At 46.7% G+C, this 23,784-nt stretch overlaps 1 protein-coding gene across 1 annotated transcript in view; it reads right to left on the bottom strand.

Moving 5' to 3' along the window:
* The window catches only part of LOC143961826 (phospholipid scramblase 3-like), a 38,028-nt gene extending 14,857 nt beyond the window's left edge, over nt 1-23,171 (bottom strand). The window contains exons 1-5 of the mRNA XM_077471160.1: nt 22,627-23,171; nt 15,782-15,819; nt 8,761-8,910; nt 6,863-6,890; nt 4,112-4,293 (exon numbers count right to left, since the gene is read on the bottom strand). Coding sequence (XP_077327286.1) covers nt 4,112-4,293; nt 6,863-6,890; nt 8,761-8,877 — 327 coding nt within the window. The 5' untranslated portion in view covers nt 8,878-8,910; nt 15,782-15,819; nt 22,627-23,171. The remainder of the gene's footprint in view (nt 1-4,111; nt 4,294-6,862; nt 6,891-8,760; nt 8,911-15,781; nt 15,820-22,626) is intronic.
* Nucleotides 23,172-23,784: the final 613 nt, after the last annotated feature.

Raw genomic sequence — 23,784 nt, 5'->3', positions numbered from 1 at the left:
CAGGGGGCACATGTGAGAAGGGGACTCCGCACTGAAGATATATGTATTCTATACTATACAATGCATACATATCTCCACCAGGGGGCACATGTGAGAAGGGGACTCCGCACTGAAGATATATGTATTCTATACTATACAATGCATACATATCTCCACCAGGGGGCACATGTGAGAAGGGGACTCCACACTGAAGATATATGTATTCTATACTATACAATGCATACATATCTCCACCAGGGGGCACATGCGAGAAGGGGACTCCGCACTGAAGATATATGTATACTATACTATACAATGCATACATATCTCCACCAGGGGGCACATGTGAGAAGGGGACTCCGCACTGAAGATATATGTATACTATACTATACAATGCATACATATCTCCACCAGGGGGCACACGTGAGAAGGGGACTCCACACTGAAGATATATGTATACAATACTATGCAATGTATACATATCTCCACCAGGGGGCACACATGAGAAGGGGACTCCACACTGAAGATATATGTATACAGGGGAATCGGCCCCTGGGCAATAGGAGGTTATGGGGCCCCCGGGCAATAGGAGATTGTGGGGCCACCAGGCAAATGATTATGGGGCCACACGGTACACACACACACACATACAGCATACACACACAGACACACAATATAAACACACAGAATACACATACACACAAAGTTATTGGAGAGGTGGGGCAGCTATAATCTTGGGATTTAAAAAAAAAAAACACAGATTTTTACATACTGTCCCTGGTTTTATTGAGGTTGGCAACTCTGATGGGGCCCCTTAGTAGCATGGGGCCCTCGGGCAGTGCCTGAGTGCCCGAATGGTCAGTCCGCCCCAGCATATATACTATACCAGTGATGGCGAACCTTGGTACCCCAGATGTTTTGGAACTACATTTCCCATGATGCTCATGCACTCTTCAGTGTAGTTAAGCATCATGGGAAATGTAGTTCCAAAACATCTGGGGTGCCAAGGTTCGCCATCACTGTACTATACTATACTATACTATACTATACAATGTATACATATCTCCACCAGGGGGCACATGCGAGAAGGGTACTCTACACTGAAGATATATGTATACTATACTATATAATGCATACATTTCTCCACCAGGGGGCACACGTGAGAAGGGGACTCTGCACTGAAGATATATGTATACTATACTATACAATGCATACATATCTCCACCAGGGGGCACATGTGAGAAGGGGACTCCGCACTGAAGATATATGTATACTATACTATACAATGCATACATTTCTCCACCAGGGGGCACATGTGAGAAGGGGACTCCGCACTGAAGATATATGTATACTATACTATACAATGCATACATATCTCCACCAGGGGGCACATGTGAGAAGGGGACGCTACACTGAAGTTATATGTATACTATACTATACAATGCATACATAACTCCACCAGGGGGCACATGTGAGAAGGGGACTCCACCCTGAAGATATATGTATACTATGCTATACAATGTATACATATCTCCACCAGGGGGCACATGCGAGAAGGGGACTCTACACTGAAGATATATGTATACTATACTATACAATGCATACATATCTCCACCAGGGGGCACACGTGAGAAGGGGACTCCGCACTGAAGATATATGTATACTATACTATACTATACTATACAATGCATACATATCTCCCCCAGGGGGCACATGTGAGAAGGGGACTCTACACTGAAAATATATGTATACTATATTATACAATGCATACATTTCTCCACCAGGGGGCACATGTGAGAAGGGGACTCGGCACTGAAGATATATGTATACTATACTATACAATGCATCCTTATCTCCACCAGGGGGCACATGTGAGAAGGGGACTCCACCCTGAAGATATATGTATACTATACTATACAATGCATACATATCTCCACCAGGGGGCACATGCGAGAAGGGGACTCCGCACTGAAGATATATGTATACTATATTATTTAATGTATAAATTTCTCCACCAGGGGGCAAATGTGAGAAGGGGACTCCACAATCAAGATATATGTATACTATACTATATAATGCATACATATCTCCACCAGGGGACACACGTTAGAAGGGGACTCCGCACTTAAGATATATGTATACTATACTATACAATGCATACATATCTCAACCAGGGGGCACATGCGAGAAGGGGACTCCGCACTGAAGATATATGTATACTATACTATATAATGCATACATATCTCCACTAGGGGGCACATGTGAGAAGGGGACTCCACCCTGAAGATATATGTATACTATACAATGCATACATATCTCCACCAGGGGGCACATGTGAGAAGGGGACTCCACCCTGAAGATATATGTATACTATGCTATACAATGCATACATATCTCCACCAGGGGGCACATGTGAGAAGGGGACTCCACCCTGAAGATATATGTATACTATACTATACAATGCATACATATCTCCACCAGGGGGCACATGCGAGAAGGGGACTCTACACTGAAGATATATGTATACTATACTATACAATGCATACATATCTCCACCAGGGGGCACACGTGAGAAGGGGACTCGGCACTGAAGATATATGTATACTATACTATACTATACAATGCATACATATCTCCCCCAGGGGGCACACGTGAGAAGGGGACTCGGCACTGAAGATATATGTATACTATACTATACTATACAATGCATACATATCTCCCCCAGGGGGCACACGTGAGAAGGGGACTCGGCACTGAATATATATGTATACTATACTATACTATACAATGCATACATTTCTCCACCAGGGGGCACATGTGAGAAGTGGACTCCGCACTGAAGATATATGTATACTATATTATACAATGCATACATTTCTCCACCAGGGGGCAAATGTGAGAAGGGGACTCCACAATCAAGATATATGTATACTATACTATACAATGCATACATTTCTCCACCAGGGGGCACACGTGAGAAGGGGACTCCGCACTGAAGATATATGTATACTATATTATACAATGCATCCATTTCTCCACCAGGGGGCAAATGTGAGAAGTGGACTCTGCACTGAAGATATATGTATAATATATTATACAATGCATACATTTCTCCACCAGGGGGGCACATGTGAGAAGGGGACTCCGCACTGAAGATATATGTATACTATACTATATAATGCATACATATCTCCACCAGGGGGCACACGTGAGAAGGGGACTCCGCACTGAAGATATATGTATACTATAATATACAATGCATACATTTCTCCACCAGGGGGCAAATGTGAGAAGTGGACTCCGTACTGAAGATATATGTATACTATACTATACAATGCATACATATCTCCACCAGGGGGCACATGTGAGAAGGGGACTCCGCACTGAAGATATATGTATACTATACTATACAATGCATACATATCTCCACCAGGGGGCACACGTGAAAAGGGGACTCCACACTGAAGATATATGTATTCTATACTATACAATACATACATATCTCCACCAGGGGGCACACGTGAGAAGGTGACCATACATTGTATATATACGTTGTTAAATACCTGCAAAGTCCACGTGTTTGTCACATGTACAGCAGCTATTAAAATAAATCGTCTGCCGATGTGTAAATCGCAAAAAATGAGTGAAACAAAATGTGCAGAATCGCCCATATGATGAGACGCTTCATAATGTGAATTGGGGGGGGGTGGGCTTAAGGACAAAAAACGTCCAATCCTGTGCTGGGATCAGCGGTGACACCCCCCCCCCCCCCCCCCCCCCCCGGGACTGATTTCTGTTGTTTCTTTGAGCGTCTTCATTATCCAATCATTACCCTGTATCTGTTTTCCACCTTTTTTTTTTTTGGACTTTATTCATCGTTGACATTTGTCACCTTTATCCTGAGAAAGGACGAAGAGGTCTGAAAACACGATCGCTCTGTTTGCGGGAACACCGGCTGTGTCACGGCCCCACGTGGTGGATACCTGGAGCACACCTGGCTGTATGCATGGATTTTAACGCTTGAGCTATTGCCGCTCTGTCCACTCCTAACACCTATAGTATATATTTAGTAAGATTATATTTTATATATATATATATATATATATATATATATATATACAACCATCCCCACCTCTCTGGTGCAGGTACATCCGCAGTTCTCCAGAAGCTGCATGACCTGCGTGCCCCCGTTGTCCCTGATGGTCACATCATAGACGGGCCCGCAGCACGCCACCTTCTCCTCCGCCTGGAAGATTCGTTGGCTGACATTGTTCAGCACATCGAAGGAACGTCCCCAGCCCTGGGATGTGGTGACTGTGGGAGAGAAGATAAGGAGGAGTCATTTAGTGAACAGCGGGTACAGCATGACAAACCATTGATGAAATATCAGATATTTCCCCGTCATCTATAGACAGCGGGGTTTTGGGGTCAATATGGCTCACAGGAGCTGTTGGAGGACACTAGAAGCACACATCACCGGGTACCAGATCTGATCCTACACTCTCCTATGTACGGCCAGCTCTCCATTATGGGTGGAGGAGACCTACCGATGATATACAGGTATCAGACAATGCCCATCATGTATAAGCAACGGGATTCGGGGTCAATATGGATCACAGGAGATGTTGGAGGACACTAGAAGCACACATCACCGGGTACCAGATCTGATCCTACACTCTCCTTATGTAGGGCAGCTCTCCATTATGGGTGGAGGAGACCTACTGATGATATACAGGTATCAAACATTCCCCATTATTTATAAGCAATGGGATTCGGGGTCAATATGGACCACAGGAGATGTTGGAGGACACTAGAAGCACACATCACCAAGTACCAGATCTGATCCTACACTCTCCTATGTACGACCAGCTCTCCATTATGGGTGGATGAGACCTACTGATGATATACAGGTATCAGACATTCCCCATAATTTATAGGCAATGGGATTCGGGGTCAATATGGTTCATAGGAGTTGTTGGAGGACACTAGAAGCACACATCACCAAATACCAGATCTGATCCTACACTATCCTATGTACGGCCAGCTCTCCATTATGGGTGGAGGAGACCTACTGATGATATACAGGTATCAGACATTCCCCATCATTTATAGGCAACTGGATTAGGGGTCAATGGCTCACAGGAGTTGTTGGAGGACACTAGAAGGAAGCACACATCACCAGGTACCAAATGTGATCCTACACGCTCCTCTTTACAGCTGGCTCTCCATTATAGGTGATGAGATCCATTGATGATATACAGTTATCAGACATTCCCCATCATTTATAGGCAACAGGATTAGGCGTCAATATGGCTCATAGGAGCTGTTGGAGGACACTAGAAGCACACATCACCAAATACCAGATCTGATCCTACACTCTCCTATGTACGGCCAGCTCTCCATTATGGGTGATGAGATCCATTGATGATATACAGTTATCAGACATTCCCCATCATCTCTGGACAATTGGATTCAGCATCAATATGGCTCACAGGAGCTGTTGGAGGACACTGTAAGCGCACATCACCAGGTACCAAATCTGATCCTCCATTCTCCTACGTAGGGCTGGTTCTCCATTATGGGTGGATGAGACCCATTGATCAGAATGACTGGATATACTAAGTTGATGACCTTTTGACATTCCAGCTGACCGTATCTTAGTCAAGAGATCTCAGTAAGAGATCCAGGTGGCCACATGACCGTAAGAATTTTCGACTTCTTTTGGTATAATTCCCTAAAATCTGTCTATATACTGAGTAACACACAGCAGCCGAAAGCTGAAATAAGCCTTGCATTGGGAGGGCATGGTAGATTATAAGTTAAAGTGGACTATCTTACTGTTAAAATATCTCAAATTTTACTTGAAGGTGTATTGATTGATTGATTGATTGAAGCAGTCAAATTTGCCAACATCTGAGACAAGAGATCCTGAACATCTCTGTGGTGTGTGGGGGACAGGAGAACGCCAAAGGCCAACCAAAGAAGAGAACGGTTTGTTGGATGTTTCTCCAATGCCGTGTACACACGGTTGGAATTTCTGACAACAAATGTTCAATGGAAGCTTGTTGTTGGAAATTCCGACCATGTGCAGGCTTCATCGGATGTTTTCTGTCGGAATTTCTGACAAACAAAATTTGAGATCTGGATCTCAAATTTTCCGACAACAAAATCCGTTGTTGGAAATTCCGATCACATGTACACAATTCCAACGCACAAAATTGCACGCATATTCGGAATCAAGCAGAAGAGCCGCACTGGCTATTGAACTTCAATTTTCTTGGCTCTTCGTACGTCACCGCGTTCTTGACGTTGACATTTGTGTGACCGTGTGTATGCAAGACAGGTTTCAGCCAACATCCCTCGGGGAAAAAAAACATGGATTTTGTTGTCGGAATGTGTGATCGTGTGTACGCGGCATAACAGTTAGTGGTCAGAGAGAAGAATTTCCCTTACAGTGGTGGTCAATGAGAAGACTGTCCCTTACACTGGTGGTCAGATGGAAAGAATGTTCCTTAAATTGGTGATCAGAGGGAAGAATTTTCCTTACATTGGCGGTCAGTGGGAAGAATGCTCTTTACATTGGTGGTCAGTGGGAAGAATGCTCCTTACATTGGTGGTCACTGGGATGAATGCCCCCCTTACAGACAGCTAAACTGTTCTTTAATGTCACGTAGTTGACTCTGCCAAGTGATGTTGGACCTGGAGCTATGCAGGCACCATCAGATGGCAGGTCAATGAGCAAGGAACCCCTGGTAACTTCTGGAGGAATCGTGGTTGAAAATGGCTGCTTAGGATGAACATTGGACAGAGAGAGGACAGATGAATGTGAACTTGAGATCAGACAATGAGAATTCTGTTGGATAAAATAAGGGAATTTTCTTACATTTTTCCCGAACAGTTAACTGGTTAATCTGAAACAAAAAATTCCAGTATTAGCTGATGATCTTTTCCAGAAATACCATTCATCAACATGAAATGGGTGGAATGTGGACTGACAAAGAGAGACTGAACGAACGACACTCAACACATAACATTGATCATAATATCAACAAAATGGGGATAATGGATTCCCGTCCAATGACCCGAATGCTCTCTATGTGCCATCACAAACAACCTAGAGCCAGGTCATACTACATATGTAATGTTCATGGGTAGATAGAATGGTTGTTTCGGCTGACGTAACTGGCATCCGTTACAATCATTTTACACATAAGAAAAATCATAGTTCTTTCTAAACGCAGTCTGTACATCTGGTGAATGGTCACCCCATGTCCAATATTTACTGATCTTCCCAACAATGGCAGACTGCTGAATGGTCACCCTATGCCCAATATTTAGGGATCTTCCCCCGTGTCAAATATTTTAGGGATTTTCCCAACAATGGCAGACTGGTGAATGATTACCTCATGTCCAATGTTTACGGATCTTCCCATTAAAGACAGACTGGTGAATGGTACCCCATGTCCAATATCTAGGGATTTTCCCATTAATGACAGACTGGTAAATGGTCTCCCCATGTTCACTATTTAGGGATTTTCGCAACAATGGCAAACTGGTGAATGGTAACCCCATGTCCAATATTTAGGAATCCTCCCAAAGATAATAGACTAGTGAATGGTCGCCCTATGTCCAATATTTAGGAATCCTCCCAAAGATGATAGACTAGTGAATGGTCGCCCTATGTCCAATATTTACGGATCTTCCCATTAATGATAGACTAGTGAATGGTCACCCTATGTCCAATATTTACGGATCTTCCCATTAATGATAGACTAGTGCATGGTCACCTTATATCCACCATTTAGGAATCTTCCTAAAAATGACAGACTGGTAAATAGCCACCCCATCTCCAATATTTAGGAACGTTCCCATTAATAACAGACTGGTGAATTGTCACACCATGTCCAATATTTATGAATCCTCCCAAAGAGGAGAGACTGGAGAATGGTCACCCCATGTTCAATATTTCAGAATCTTCCCAAAATGTCACACTGATGAAAGGTCCAACATGTAGGGACTTTCTCATTAATTACAGATTGATGAAGGGTCACCCTGTGTCCAATATTTACAGATCTTCCCAATGATGACATGCTGATGAATGGTCACCACATATCCAACATTTAGGGACCATCCCATTAATGACAGACAGGTAAGTGAACACCCTATGTCCAAAATTTAAGGATCTTCCCAACAATGACTGACTGGTGAATGGTCACACCATATCCAATATTTGGGGACCTTCCTAACAATGACAGACTGGTGAATTGTGATCCTATGTTCAATATTTAAGGATCTTCCCAATGATGATATGCTTGTGAATGGTCACCACATGTCCAACATTTAAGGAACTTTCTATCAATGACAGAGAGGTGAATGAACACCCTATGTCCAAAAAAATGTAGGGATCTTCCCAACAATGACAGACTGGTGAATTGTCACCCTATGTTCAGTAATTAAGGATCTTCCCAACGAGGATATGCTTGTGAATGGTCACCCTGTGTCCAATATTTGGGGACCTTCCCAACAGGGACAGACTGATGAATGATCACCCCATGTCCAACATTTAGGGACCTTCCCAACAATGACAGACTGGTGAATGGTCACCTCATGTCCAATGTTTAGGGATCCTCCCATTGGTGACAGACTGGTGGACTTATTATCAGAAGGTAACAGGCAGTACGGGGTAGTATGGGTAGACAAACACAGGAGGGTGGAGAAAGGTCATCAATGGTTAGATAAAGGGTGATACTGGTGGTAAGAATTAGTTGGTAGTCAAGTTACCTGGAGTAGAAGCTCTAGACCCGACTGTATGCCCATTATCTCTGGACTGGGTGCAGTTGGTGGATAGGAATCTGGAGGAGCAAATGGGGCGATGACATTGTAACTGGGGGGGGTCATCCTGGAGGGGTTTAGATACCTCAATGTCTGGACCTGCAATAAGGAGAGATATAGTCAGTTCATGGGGTATCGTATGGGTATCATATATATAGTATCATCTGGGGTATCATACGGTCAATTCTATCAAGGTGTGTATATGATGTGTTGTCATTGGGGTGCGTTTATAATGTGATGTCACAGGGGGTCATTATATGTGACATCATTGTGATGTCAATATTATGTATTTTAGAGTGTGATGTCACTGGGGTGTCTTGGTTATATTACATCATTGGGAGAGTAAGTGGTGCTGCATTTTCTGACTAATATCTGTTATATCATGTGATTTGTCATGTGATGTTACTAGGGGTGTGTTTATTGAATGATAATGGGGGGGGAGGTTAGCTGTCACTCGGATGACTCTGAGAAGGTGGCCCGTGTGCCAGTCCTGGAAGGATCTCAACTTTTACTACAGAGATCTATTTAGGCACATTATGTGACAATAGTATTACCGGAACTGCCATCCATTAAGTTTAATTCACAAAGCTTTATTCCAAAATTAAGTATCTTTATTTTAGCCATGTGACTATGATTTCCAATCTCATTGGCTGAAAATAACTGTCACTTTTGTGAAAATAAGTTTCTGTGTCTTGGTGTTAGCTTACTGAATTGAGCCTATTGTGTTGTGGGTCTCCGACGCCTATTGTGTTGTGGGTCCCTGACGCCTATTGTGTTGTGGGCCCCTTCTGTGGGCCACAGAAGAATAATAAAGGCCTTCCACAGAGGATTCACCAATGGCTCCCACAGAAGAGTAACCAAACACCCTCAACAGAAGAGGCCCACACAGAAAAGTCACCAAGGGTCACCAAAGGCCCCCACAGAAAAGTCACAAAAGGCCCTCTACAGAAGAGTCACCAAAGCCCCACACAGAAAAATCATCAAGGGTCACCAAAGGCACCACAGAAGAGTCATCAAAGGCCCCTCCCACACAGAAGAGTCACCAATGTGTACCCCACAGAAGAGTCACCAAAGGAACCCCATCAGAAGAGTAATCAAAGGGCCCTGCACAATAGAGTCACCAACGGGCCCCCTACTGTTGAGTACCAAAGGTTCTTCTACAGAAAAGTCACCAACAGCTCCCCCACAGAGGCGTTTCCAAAGGGCCCCCCACAGATGAGTCCACAAAGGCCCTCTACAAAGGAATCACCAAAGGCCCACACAGAAGAGTCATCAAGCCCATCCTCCCACAGAAGAGTCACCAAGGGTCACCAAAGGCCCCCCACAGAAGAGTCATCAAGCCCATCCTCCCACAGAAGAGTCACCAAAGGGCCCCCCTACAGAACATTCACCAAAGAGCCCTCTACAGGGGAGTTACTAAAGGGGCCCCCTACAGAATAATTACCAAAGGAGCCCTCCAGGATAGTCCCTTAGGAGCCCTTTACAGAATAGTCACCAAAGGCCCTGACTGAAGAGTCAGCAATGGGCCCCCACAGAAGAGTCACCAAAGGCCCTGACAGAAGAGTCAGCAATGGGCCCCCACGGAAGAGTCACCAAAGGACTCCCCTATTGAGCCTATTGTTTTGGTTGACGTGGATCTAAAGTGAAATCTGGACTCTCAATATAACCCCCGCCACATTTCATCTGGGCTCCATCCAAGTACCTCCGGTCACTGACTTCTTGTCCAGTTCTGCCCATTATTCGTGGCTCTGTGTGAAACTTGAGAAGCTTAATGGCTGTCTCTGAGCAAGATTTGGCTTTTGGATCTGCTTCTCCTGACCTACTCGAGTCACATAGAGGCCAACATTGCTGTTACTCCTTCTGAAAATGCTCATTAGGAAGTAAAGAAAACCTCTTCCACAAAGAGCTGAAAAGCATGTGTGTTTTTTTTTATCATGACAGCCCCAGGAAATGATAGAAAGAGACAAAATAATAAATTAGCTTTTCAAAGAAACAGTCTTTATTAATAAAGTGCTCGCTTAGAAAGAGTTATCAAAGTCCTCCACAGAAGGGTCACCAAAGACTCTCCCACAGAAGAGTCATCAAAGTTCCCCAACAGGAAAGTAACCAAAGGGCCCCCAGGGCAGTCACCGAAGGGCCACCCACAGAAAAGTCACCATAGGGCCCCCATGGAAGAGTGATCAATGAATCCTTCCTTCAGAAGAATCATAAAAGGCCTCCACAGAAGAGTCACCAAAGGACCTCAAACAGAAGATTTACCGAAAGATCTCCCACAAAAGAGTCACCAAAGGGCCTCCCACAGAAGAAACACCAAAGCCCCCCAACAGAAGAGGGACCAATGGATCCCCCACAGAAGAGTCACCAAAGGGGCTCCCTCAGAAGAGACACCAAAGAGCTCCCCTCAGAAAGGTCGCTAAAGGCTTCAACAGGAGAGTCAGCAAATAGTCTCTCATAGAAAAGTCACCAGGGGGCATCCCAAAGAACAGTCACAATGGAGCCTTCCACAGAAGAATCACTAAATACCTCCCACAGAAGAGTGACCAATGTATCCCCCACAAAACAGTCACCAAAGAGCTCCCCTCAGAAGAGTTGCCAAAGGGCTCCCCTCAGAAAAGTCCCTAAAGGCCTCCACAGAAGAGTCACCAAATGGTCTCCCACAAAGTATCAGCAAAGGGACTCCCAACGAAGAGTCAACAAAGGCCCCCCCACGAAAGAGTTTCCAAATAATTCCACACAGAAGGATCACCAAAGGGCCCACCACAGAAAACTCAGCAAAGTGCACCCCCCCAGAGAGGACTCAGAAAAGTGAAGAATCATCAAAGGGCCTCCCACAGAAAAGTCACCAAAGGGCTCCCCACAGAAAAGTTGCTAAAGTCTTCGACAAAAGAATCACCAGATGGTCGCCCACAGAAGAGTCCCCAAGAGGCCTCTCAAAGAAGAGTCACCAAAGGCCACCAATAAAAAAGTTTATAAAGGATTCCCCGCAGAAGGGTCACCAAGGCCCCCCCCCCAATAGGCTCAGCAAAGTGCCCCCAAGAGAAGACTGAGAAAAGTGCCCGACACAGAAGAGTCACCAAAGGGGCCCCTACAGGAGAGTCCCCAAAGGGCCTCCCACAGAAGAATCACCAAAGGTCCCCCATAAAGAGTGACCAATGGATCTTCCACAAAAGAGTCACCAAAGGGCAACATTCGGAAGAGTCACTAAAGGGGTCCCCTGAGAAAAGTTGCTAAAGATCTCCACAGACGAGTCACCAAAAGGTCTTTCACAGAAGAGTCACCAAGGGGCCTCCCAAAGAAGTCACCAAAGGCTTCCACAAAAGGGTTTCCAAAGAATTCCACACTGACGGGTCACCAAAGGGCCCCCCACAGACTAGTCAACAAAAGGCTCCCTATTCAATTACTGCCCAACTGAAAACTTAGAGGGATGGATAGTAGGGATGATCTCAAAGTCTGCACCACACTTTGGCTGTCCTAACGAATGTCCAAACAGCTACCTGTCAATGATTGCTACATCCTTGTGATGTCACCTGGTCCCATTCATTTGCTGGCCTGGAATCCTTGGATAGCTCTGACATCATTGACCATGGGCATAAATACGATGCAGTCCTGGAGATGTAATTCATCACCAGTTAGTTACAGGATCAAATTTGTCCATTGGTCATCTGGATTTTTCTCTTTTGGCAGGTTGTTGGGTTTCGTATACACTGTGATTGGTGAGGATTGCCCCCAGACCCCCACAATCACCACCCAGGGTTGTGGGAAAGAGGTCCTTGTCCTCATCAACATAGAGACAAGGTGCTTTGGTCCCTCCCTGGCATGGTACCCCCCTACCACACCCCCCCCCCCCCATGTTGGCGGCATGTGATTTTTGTCCCCTCCCCTTTCCTGGCCAGACAGTCTGCATGCTCTGATAAGGGTCTGTTATGGATTTTTTGGGGCGACAGGGCTTCAATCTTTTTCTTGTTTTTTTTTGTGTTGGGTTTTCCATAAAACATAGAATGCTGTATTGAAGTTCTCATTGTGATGTCGTTGTTATGTATGTGTAATAATTGGAAATGCATATATCAAACTGCATCAATGGAAGTCTATTATGTGATGTCATGGGGCAAGTATGTAATATCTGACTCAATCTGATATGTCATGGGGGAGGTATGTAATACACTATATTTCCAAATGTACTGGGACACCTGCCTTTACACGCACATAAACTTTAATGGCATCCCAGTCTTAGCCCGTAGGGTTCAATATTGAGTTGGCCCTTTGCAGCTATAACAGCTTCAACTCTTCTGGGAAGGCCATCCACAAGGTTTAGGAGTGTCTATGGGAATGTTAGACCATTCTTCCAGAAGAGCATTTGTGAGGTCAGGCACTGATGCAGGACGAGAACTTCAAAGACCTGGCTAGCAGTCCCTGCTCTAATTCATACCAAGGATGTTCTATGGGATTGAGGTCAAGCCAGTCAAGTTCCTCCACCCCAAACTCGCTCATCCATGTCTTTATGGACCTTGCTTTGTGCACTGGTGCGCAGTCATTTTGGAACAGGAAGGGGCCATCCCCCAAACTGTTCCCACAACATTGGGAGCATGAAATTGTCCAAAATGTCTTGCTATGCTGATGCGTTAAGAGTTCCCTTCACTGGAACTAAGGAGCCAAGCCCAACCCCTGAAAGACAACCCCCACACCATAACCCCCCCTCCACCAAATGATTTGGACCAGTGTACAAAGCAAGGTCCATAAAGAATTGGATGAGCGAGTTTTTGGTGGAGGAACTTGACTGGCCTGCACCTCAACCCATAAGAAAAACCTTTGGGATGAATTAGAGCGGAGACTGTGAGCCAGGCCTTCTCGTCCAACACCAAGAGGGACCAATGGATCCCCCACAGAAGAGTCACCAAAGGGGCTCCCTCAGAAGAGGCACCAAAGAGCTTCCTGTTCCAACACAACTGCGCACCAGTCCACAAAGCAAGGTCCATAAACACATGGATGAGCAAGTTTGGGGTGGAGGAACTTGACTGGCCTGCAAAAACATTGGGATGAATTAAAGCAAAGATTGCGAGCCAGGTCTTCTCATCCAACACAAATGCTCTTCTGGAAGAATGGTCAAACATTCCCATAGACACCCTCCTAAACCTTGTGGACGGCCTTCCCAGAAGAGTTGAAGCTGTTATAGCTGCAAAGGGTGGGCCAACTCAATATTGAACCCTATGGACTAAGACTGGGATGTCATTAAAGTTCATGTGTGTGTGTAAAGGCAGGTGTCCCAATACTTTTGGCAATACAGTGTATATCAAATTTCATCATTGGAAGTCTACTATGTGATGTCATGGGGCAGGTATTTAACTCCTTCAGATCCACGCAATAGCAGAATGATGGCCTATTTTGCTGGGAGGCCATCAATAGATGTCCTCCCCTTGGCACATGCTGTGATCACTGAGTCAATGAGACTCCGGACCCTTACCACATGATCAGCTGTCAGCCAATGACAGCTGATCACGTGATGTAAACAGAAGATCTGTAATCATTTTTTTTTTTAAATGAAAGCTGATCACCGGCTTCTGTGCAAGGGACATCAGTCCGAAAGAGGAAGAAGCGAAGCCGCTTCATCTGTGCCAACCAGTACCGCCTGCCAGTGCCATCTGCCAGTGCCCACAGTGCCAACGAATCAGTGCCCACCAGTGCATAACAGTGCCAACAATCAGTACCACATATGAATGCCCACCAGTGGTGCCAATCAGTGTCTTATCAGTGCCACCTAGCAGTGCTGCCTATCAGTGTCACCTACCAGTGCCAATCATTGCCCATCACTGTCTACTACCCATCAGTGCCCATCACTGCCAGCTATTAGTGCCACCTATCAATGCCCTTCAGGGGGCTGCTCATCAGTGCCACCTCTCAGTGCCCACCAATGCCACCTATAAGTGCCCACCAGTGCATAACAGTGCCAACAATCAGTGCCACCTATCAATGCCCATGAGTGCCACCTATCAATGCCCACCAGTGGTGCTAATCAGTGTCTTATCAGTGCCACCTAGTAGTGCTGCCTATCAGTGTCACCTACCAGTGCCGATTATTGACCATCACTGTCTACCACCCATCAGTGCCCATTACTGCCACCTATCAGTGCCCATTACTGCCACCTATCAGTGCCCATTACTGCCAGCTATCAGTGCCACCTATCACTGCAACCTATTAGTGCCATTCAGTGCCACCTATCAATGCCCTTCAGGGGACCTCCCATCAGTGCCACCCATCAGTGCCACCTCTCAGTGCCCACCAATGCCACCTATCAGTGCCCATCAGTGCCACCACAGTGCCCACCAGTGCCGCCTATTAGTGCCAATCAGTGCCGCCTTATCGGTGCTCATCAATGCAGCCCATCGGTGCCTATCAGAGCAGCCTATCAGTTCCCATCAGTGCAGCCCCATCAGCGTACATCAATGAAGGAGAAAATCGACCTGTTTGTTACATTTATTAACAAAATTTAAAACTGTTTTGTATTTAAAAAAAACAAATGCTCTATTTTAAATTTTTTTAACAAAAAAAAAAAAAACCCCAGAGGTGATCAAATACCACCAAAATAAAGCTCTATTTGTGGGGGGGGGGGGGGGGGGATGTCATATGTGTACAGCTTTGTATGACTGCGCAATTGCGGTTCAAACAATGACAGCGCTAGAAGCTGAAAGTTGGTCTGGGCAGGAGGGGGGGTTTAGGTGCCCGGTAAGCAAGGGGTTAATATAAGACTCATTGGCGGTGCATGGCGTGATGTCATCAAGTTACATGTGATGTGTGATGTCATTGTGGTGTAGGTAGTGTGATATCATTGGGGGGAGAGGTTTGTATATTTTTTTACCTCACCGGGAGGGGTGCATATTTTATGGTGTCATTGGAGTGTATGTGTAGTGGGTGATGCCATGTGGGTCTGTACATTCAGTGTCAGGAGGGGACACACAAATGGTGGGATGGATATTACCTTTGGAAGACATGCTGGGTCATCAAGCAATAGGCTGTCTGTAAAAGAAAAAAAAAAAAAAGAGTGGTTATTCCCACCTATAAGTGGCACCCAGCACAGTATATATACCATACAGCATTGTAGGGAGCTTCATGGGGTACTAGGAGGTGCCATATAAAGTAGTAAGAGGAGTTATTATGCCATCATTGTAAGCTCTACAAGCCGGGCCCTCCCGTACCTTTGTATTGAACTGTACTGTAATTGTGCCCCCCCCCATACATTGTAAAGCACGGTGTAAACTGTTGGCGCTATATAAATCGTAAATAATAATAATAAAAGTACTGTATACACACTCACTGGTCACTTAGGTCCACCTTGCTAGTATTGGGTTGGACCCCCTTTTTGCCTTCATTCTTGGTGGCATAGATCCAACAAGGTGTTGGAAACGTTCCTCAAAGATTTTGCTCCATAGTGACCTGATGGAAGTTGCTGCAGAATTTGTCGGCTGCACATCCATGATACCAATCTTCCCTTCCACCACACCCCAAGGGTGCTCTGTTGGATGAGATGTGGTGAGATGTGGAGGCCATTGGACAGTGACCTTGTTGTCCAGTGGTGAGATGATTGGAGAACAGTGACCTCATTGTCCAGTGGTGAGATGATTGGAGGACAAGGACCTCATTGTCCAGTGGTGAGATGATTGGAGGACAGGGACCTCATTATCCAGTGGTGAGATGATTGGAGGACAGTGACCTCATTGTCCAGTGGTGAGATGATTGGAGGACAGTGACCTCATTGTCCAGTGGTGAGATGATTGGAGGACAGGGACCTCATTGTCCAGTGGTGAGATGATTGGAGGACAGTGACCTCATTGTCCAGTGGTGAGATGATTGGAGGACAGGGACCTCATTGTCCAGTGGTGAGATGACTGGAGGACAGTGGTCTCATTGTCCAGTGATGAGATGATTGGAGGACAGGGACCTCATTGTCCAGTGGTGAGATGATTGGAGGACAGGGACCTCATTGTCCAGTGGTGAGATGATTGGAGGGCAGGGACCTCATTGTCCAGTGGTCAGATGATTGGAGGACAGGGACCTCATTATCCAGTGGTGAGATGATTGGAGGGCAGGGACCTCATTGTCCATTGGTGAGATGATTGGAGGACAGTGACCTCATTGTCCATTGGTGAGATGATTGGAGGACAGTGACCTCATTGTCCAGTGGTGAGATGATTGGAGGACAGTGACCTCATTGTCCAGTGGTGAGATGATTGGAGGACAGGGACCTCATTGTCCAGTGGTGAGATGATTGGAGGACAGTGACCTCATTGTCCAGTGGTGAGATGACTGGAGGACAGTGGCCTCATTGTCCAGTGATGAGATGATTGGAGGACAGTGACCTCATTGTCCAGTGGTGAGATGATTGGAGGACAGGGACCACATTGTCCAGTGGTGAGATGATTGGAGGACAGTGACCTCATTGTCCAGTGGTGAGATGATTGGAGCACAGTGACCTCATTGTCCAGTGGTGAGATGATTGGAGGACAGTGACCTCATTGTCCAGTGGTGAGATGATTGGAGGACAGTGACCTCATTGTCCAGTGGTGAGATGATTGGAGGACAGTGACCTTATTGTCCAGTGGTGAGATGATTGGAGGACAGGGACCTCATTGTCCAGTGGTGAGATGACTGGAGGACAGTGGCCTCATTGTCCAGTGATGAGATGATTGGAGGACAGTGACCTCATTGTCCAGTGGTGAGATGATTGGAGGACAGGGACCACATTGTCCAGTGGTGAGATGATTGGAGGACAGTGACCTCATTGTCCAGTGGTCAGATGATTGGAGGACAGGGACCTCGTTGTCCAGTGGTGAGATGATTGGAGGACAGGGACCTCATTGTCCAGTGGTGAGATGATTGGAGGACAGGGACCTCATTGTCCAGTGGTGAGATGATTGGAGGACAGGGACCTCGTTGTCCAGTGGTGAGATGATTGGAGGTTTGTGACATGGTGCATTATCCTACTGGAAGGAGCCATCAGAAGATGGGGGCACTGTAGACATAAAGGGATGGACATGGTCACCAACAATACACAGGTAGGATGTGATGATTAAACCATGCTCAATTCAGCGGCGGCTCTAGGCTTTGCGAGGCCTTAGGCAAATCTGAGATATGAAGCCCCATTCACATCCATAATGGGAAAAATAATTCAAGCGATAAAAATGAACTGTATAAATTGTATATGTTAAGAGTTTTAAATTCTATGAACTATGAATTCACTGTTTATAGAATTTTCTCTAATCAATTCTTCTTTAATCAAATATATATATTACATATATATATATTATATAGAACACACATATATTTCCTTTGACATGAAGGTCAGGTTAATATAACCCAGCCAGCACAGAGATCCCCCATATATCAGAGTCTGCAGGATCCCCCCTTGCAGTGTAAGGGAACTCTGATATAAAGGGGAATGCTGCGGATCATGATCTAAGGGGCAACCTGCAGACTTTAGTGTAAAGGGGAACTCTAATGTAAGTGAGGGGGGAGCTCTGATGACCAAAGATTACCTTTATATCAGAGTCCACTGCATTCCCCTTTACATCACAGAGTTCCAACTTGCATTTAAATTGCAAACTCTAATGTGGAGGAGGCTCTGGAGCTCCTTCCGCAGACTGAGAGAGTCGCAGACATGATGCAAGAGATGATCAGAGACTGCAGACATGATACAGGAGATGATCAGAGACTGCAGACATACTACAGGAGATGATCAGAGACTGCAGACATGATACAGGAGATGATCAGAGACTGCAGCCATAGTACAGGAGATGATCAGAGACTGCAGACATGATACAGGAGATGATCAGAGACTGCAGACATGGTACAGGAGATGATCAGAGACTGCAGACATGATACAGGAGATGATCAGAGACTGCAGACATAGTACAAGAGATGATCAGAGACTGCAGACATGATACAGGAGATGATCAGAGACTGCAGACATAGTACAGGAGATGATCAGAGACTGCAGACATAGTACAGGAGATGATCAGAGACTGCAGACATAGTACAGGAGATGATCAGAGACTGCAGACATAATACAGGAGATGATCAGAGACTGCAGACATGATACAGGAGATGATCAGAGACTGCAGACATGATACAGGAGATGATCAGAGACTGCAGACATGATACAGGAGATGATCAGAAACTGCAGACATAGTACAGGAGATGCTCAGAGACTGCAGACATGATACAGGAGATGATCAGAGACTGCAGACATGATACAGGAGATGATCAGAGACTGCAGACATACTACAGGAGATGATCAGAGACTGCAGACGTGATACAGGAGATGGTCAGAGGCTTCAGACATGATACAAGAGATCAGTGGTGTCTGGTGCTCACAATTCTTGGGGGGGGGAGGGGTGCAAACAAACTGAAAAATTCAACAACAAAAAAAGAAACATCAAATACAGCCACTGTGCCCATCAAATACAGCCACTGTGCCCATCAAACACAGCCACTGTGCCCATCAAACGCAGCCACTGTGTCCTCAAATGCAGCCACTGTGCCCATCAAGTGCAGCCACTGTGCCCATCAAATGCAGCCACTGTGCCCATCAAATGCAGCCACTGTGCCCATCAAATGCAGCCACTGTGCCCATCAAATGCAGCCACTGTGCCCATCAAGTGCAGCCACTGTGTCCATCAAACGCAGCCACTGTGCCCATCAAATACAGCCACTGTGCCCTCAAATGTAGCCACTGTGCCCTCAACTGCGGCCACTGTGCCCATCAAGTGCAGCCACTGTGCCCATCAAGTGCAGCCACTGTGTCCATTAAATGCAGCCACTGTGCCCATCAAATGCAGCCACTGTGCCCATCAAATGCATGCCAACCCGTTTGTGGCAGACAGCATCTGTTTGATTGTGGGGAGGATATGTGCTAGGGGGCCTTTGGGAGGGGAGAAGATATGTGCTGGGGGGGTGGATTTCATATCCAAGCCCCCTTGTAGCACAAGTCCTAAAGTCCCCCCAGAACACAGTGGCGCCACTAAGGTTGGTGTCACCTGGTGCGGTAGAACATGGTGTCACCCCCCTGCACTTAGCAGGCTTAGCTAGGCTTAGCAGGCTTAGCTAGCAGGCTAGTGTGCTGGTGTGGCTCTCCCTCCTTAACCTGTCACAATGGATGGAGCAGGGATGAGATTGGGGGGGATAGAGCTGGAATGGGATGGGGAGAATGGATGGAGCCAGAATGGTAATGGGGGATGGATAGAGCTAGGATGGGATCGGGGTGGTAGATGGAGCCGGGAGTGGATCGGGGCGATGGAGGGAGCCAGGATGGGATTGGGGGGGATGGAGGGAGCCAGGATGGGATTGGGGGGATGGAGGGAGCAGAGATGGGATTGGGGGGGATGCGATCGGGGGGAATGGATGGAGATGGGATTGGGGTGGGTGGATGGAGCCAGAATGGTAATGGGGGATGGATAGAGCTAGGATGGGATCGGGGTGGTAGATGGAGCTGGGAGAGGATCGGGGGGATGGAGGGAGCCGAGATGGGATTGGGGGATGGAGGGAGCAGAGATGGGATTGGGGGGGATGCATGGAGCTGGGATGGGATCAGGGGAATGTATGGAGCCGGGATGAGATCGGGGAATGGATGGAGATGGGATTGGGGTGGGTGGATGGAGCTGGGATGGGATGGGGTGGATGGAGCTGGGATGGCATGGGAGGATGGGATGGAAATTGGATTGGATCGGGGGTGTATGGAACCGGGATGGGATTGGGGTGGGGTGGATGAGCTGGGATATTACGGGAGATGGATGGAGCTGGGACTGGATCGGGGGGGATGGATGGCACCGTGATGGGATGGATGGAGCCGGGTTGAGATTGGAGTGGGGTGGATGGAGCAAGTATGGTATAGGGGGATGGGTGGAGCCAGAATGGGATTGGGGTGGGGTGGATGGACCCGGGATGGGATTGGGGTGGGATGGATGGAGCCGGGATGGAATCGGGGTGGGGTGGATGGAGCTGGGATGGTATGGGGGCATGGATGGAGCTGGGATTGGATCGGGGGATGTATGGAGCTGGGATTGGATCGGGGGATGGAGTCGGGATGGGATTGGGGTGGGGTGGATGGAGCTGGGGATGGATGGAGCTGGGATTGGATCAGGGGGATGGATGGAGAAGGGATTGGGGTGGGGTGGATGGAGCTGGGATGGTATGGGGGGATGGATGGATATCCTCTCCCCCAAATAGCTCCAAGTTCACTCTGCTTGCCCCCCCTCCCTCACCCTCTTCTTTATGCCCCCTCCCCTCCATGGCTAATGTTAAGATTACACAGACTTCAGACCAGCAAGGCTCTCGGTGAATGCTGTGACTCGTTCCCTCCTCCTCTACTGTGTGGAGGGGAGGGGTGGGTTCAGTTTGCTCCACTCCACAGTGCACTGTGTGTCAGGCAGCTGGGGAGAGATCCCGGCTGCAATGCACAGCGGAGTGGAGTGGAGCTTGCGATGTGCAGGAACGGAGACACCCCACACAAGCCGCAGGAATCTAATTCGCCAGGACTTCGGGTCAAGAATGCAAGGCGGTCCGGGTGAATAATGGAGCTTGCGGTATGGGCAAATTAGACGGCCGCAACTTGTGAGGCCCCTGCGGGGGGGGGGGGGGGCGAGGCCTAAGGCGACCACCTAATTTGAGAGCCGCCTCTGGCTCAATTGGTACTAAGGGGCCCAACGTGTGCCAAGAAAATATCCTCCCCCCACACCATTACACCACCACCACCACCAGCCTGAACCGGTGATACAAGGCAGGGTGAATCCATGCGCCAAATTCTGACCCCACCATCTGAATATTGCAGCTGAAATCCAGACTCATCAGACCAGGCAATGATTTTCCTAGGCTTCTCTTGTCCAATTTTGGTGATCCTGTGCCGATTGTAGCCTCAGTTTCCTGTTCTTAGCTGACAGGAGTGACACCCGGTGTGGTCTTCTGCTGCTGTAGCCCATCTGCTTTAAGGTTGGATGTGTTCAGAGATGATATTCTGCATACCTTGGGTGTAAGGAGTGGTTATTTGAGTTACTATTGCCTTTCTATCATCTGGAACCAGTCTGCCCATTCTCCTCTGACCTCTGACATCAACAAGGCATTTTCCTCCACACAATCTGCCGCTCACTGGATATTTTCTTTTTTTTTTTCCCCACCATTCTCTGTAAACCCCTAGTGATGGTCGTGTGTGAAAATCCCAGAAATACTCAGACCGGCCCGTCTGCCACCGACAACCCATGCCACGTTCAAAGTCACTTCAATCCCCTTTCTACCCCATGCTGATGCTCGGTTTGAACTTCAGCAAGTCGTCTTCACAACGTCTAGATGCCTAAACGCATTGAGTTGCTGCCGTGTGATTGGCTGATTAGCCCTTTCTGTTACCAAGCAATTGAACAGGTGTACCTAATAAAGTGGCCAGTGAGGGTATAGACCAGTGACGGCGAACCTTGGCCCCCCAGATGTTTTGGAACTACATTTCCCATGATGCTCAACTACACTGCAGAGTGGATGAGCATCATGGGAAATGTAGTTCCAAAACATCTGAGGTGCCAAAATTCAAAAGAAAATTCCATTTGTGGGAAGAAAAAAGATAAGAATTACATTTTCGTACAGTGTAGTATGACCGCGTAATTGTCATTCAAAGTGCGTCAGCGCTGAAAGCTGAAAATTTATCTGGGCAGAAAGGGGGGGGGGAGGGGGGGTTAAGTGCCCCGTAAGCAAGTGGTTAAGTAACTGACTATCTGTTGATCGTTAAACTTTGATAATAAAAGCTGGAAGCTGATTGGTTGCTATGCAGAGCTGTGTTATTATTACCTGCGATCCGGAGTCTGGGAGGTCCTGTCTTGTTATTGTTACCTGCAGCCCCGGAGACTCGGAGCGTCGGTGTGGTTTCGTGACACGCCCCACCCAACGGAGAGTTGTGGTCGGAGATTTGGAGGAAGGAGGAGGTGGGGGGGGGATAAAGATGGAGGCGCTCCGCCTCGAATAACGTCTTCCAGGACGGAATATCAGGACGATTGCACCGATCGGTCGCAGGGAAAAGACGTCGGTGTGACGGTTATATTCCCTCTTATTATTCTGGAATGACGCTGCTGGGCGGTCACCGGGGGGTTAACTCTGCGGCGTGTTTATCGGAGGGGCGGAGGGGGAGGGGGGAGTGGAGTTTTGGTCTGGGGTCAGGATTCTGGCGGTGGAAGTCCGGGTTAGATTAGGCGTCGGCTGAGGAAAATAGAAACACGAAGAGAGAAGAAGAAGGACGTGGAATATCCATCTGTTGTATGGAGCCGACACAAAGAGGACCTGTCAGCGTTACAAATAAATCCCGGGAGTGTCACAATGTACAGAGACGGGATCATCGTGCAGGAAATCCCCACCGCTCGTCATTAATACCCCCCTCCTCATCTCCACACAGTGACTGCCATCCCACAATGTGGAGGAGACCACATCTACAGAACTCCCAGACAGCAACATCTGTGCAACAAACACAACACAATGTAACACTTTATAGTGACTGATCAGGAAACAAAACACAACAAAATAAAATAAAACAACACAATGTAACACTTTATAGTGACTGATCAGGAAACAAAACACAACAAAATAAAATAAAACAACACAATGTAACACTTTATAGTGACTCATGAGGAAACAAAAGACAACAAAATAAAACACAACACAATGTAACACTTTATAGTGACTGATCAGGAAACAAAACACAACAAAATAAAATAAAACAACACAATGTAACACTTTATAGTGACTGATACAGAAACAAAACACAATGTAACACTTTATAGTGACAGATGAGAAAACAAAACACAACAAAATAAAATAAAACAAAACAAAACACAATGTAACACTTTATAGTGACTCATGAGAAAACAAAACACAACAAAATAAAATAAAACAACACAATGTAACACTTTATAGTGACTGATGAGGAAACAAAAGACAATGTAACACTTTATAGTG

This window comes from Lithobates pipiens, unplaced genomic scaffold (assembly GCF_037356315.1).
Source record: "Lithobates pipiens isolate NorthernLeopardFrog02 unplaced genomic scaffold, aLitPip1_a1.2 Scaffold_8, whole genome shotgun sequence".
Taxonomy (NCBI): domain Eukaryota; kingdom Metazoa; phylum Chordata; class Amphibia; order Anura; family Ranidae; genus Lithobates; species Lithobates pipiens.
Note: the sequence above shows the minus strand (reverse complement) of the source record. Positions and strands in the feature narration are given on the sequence as shown.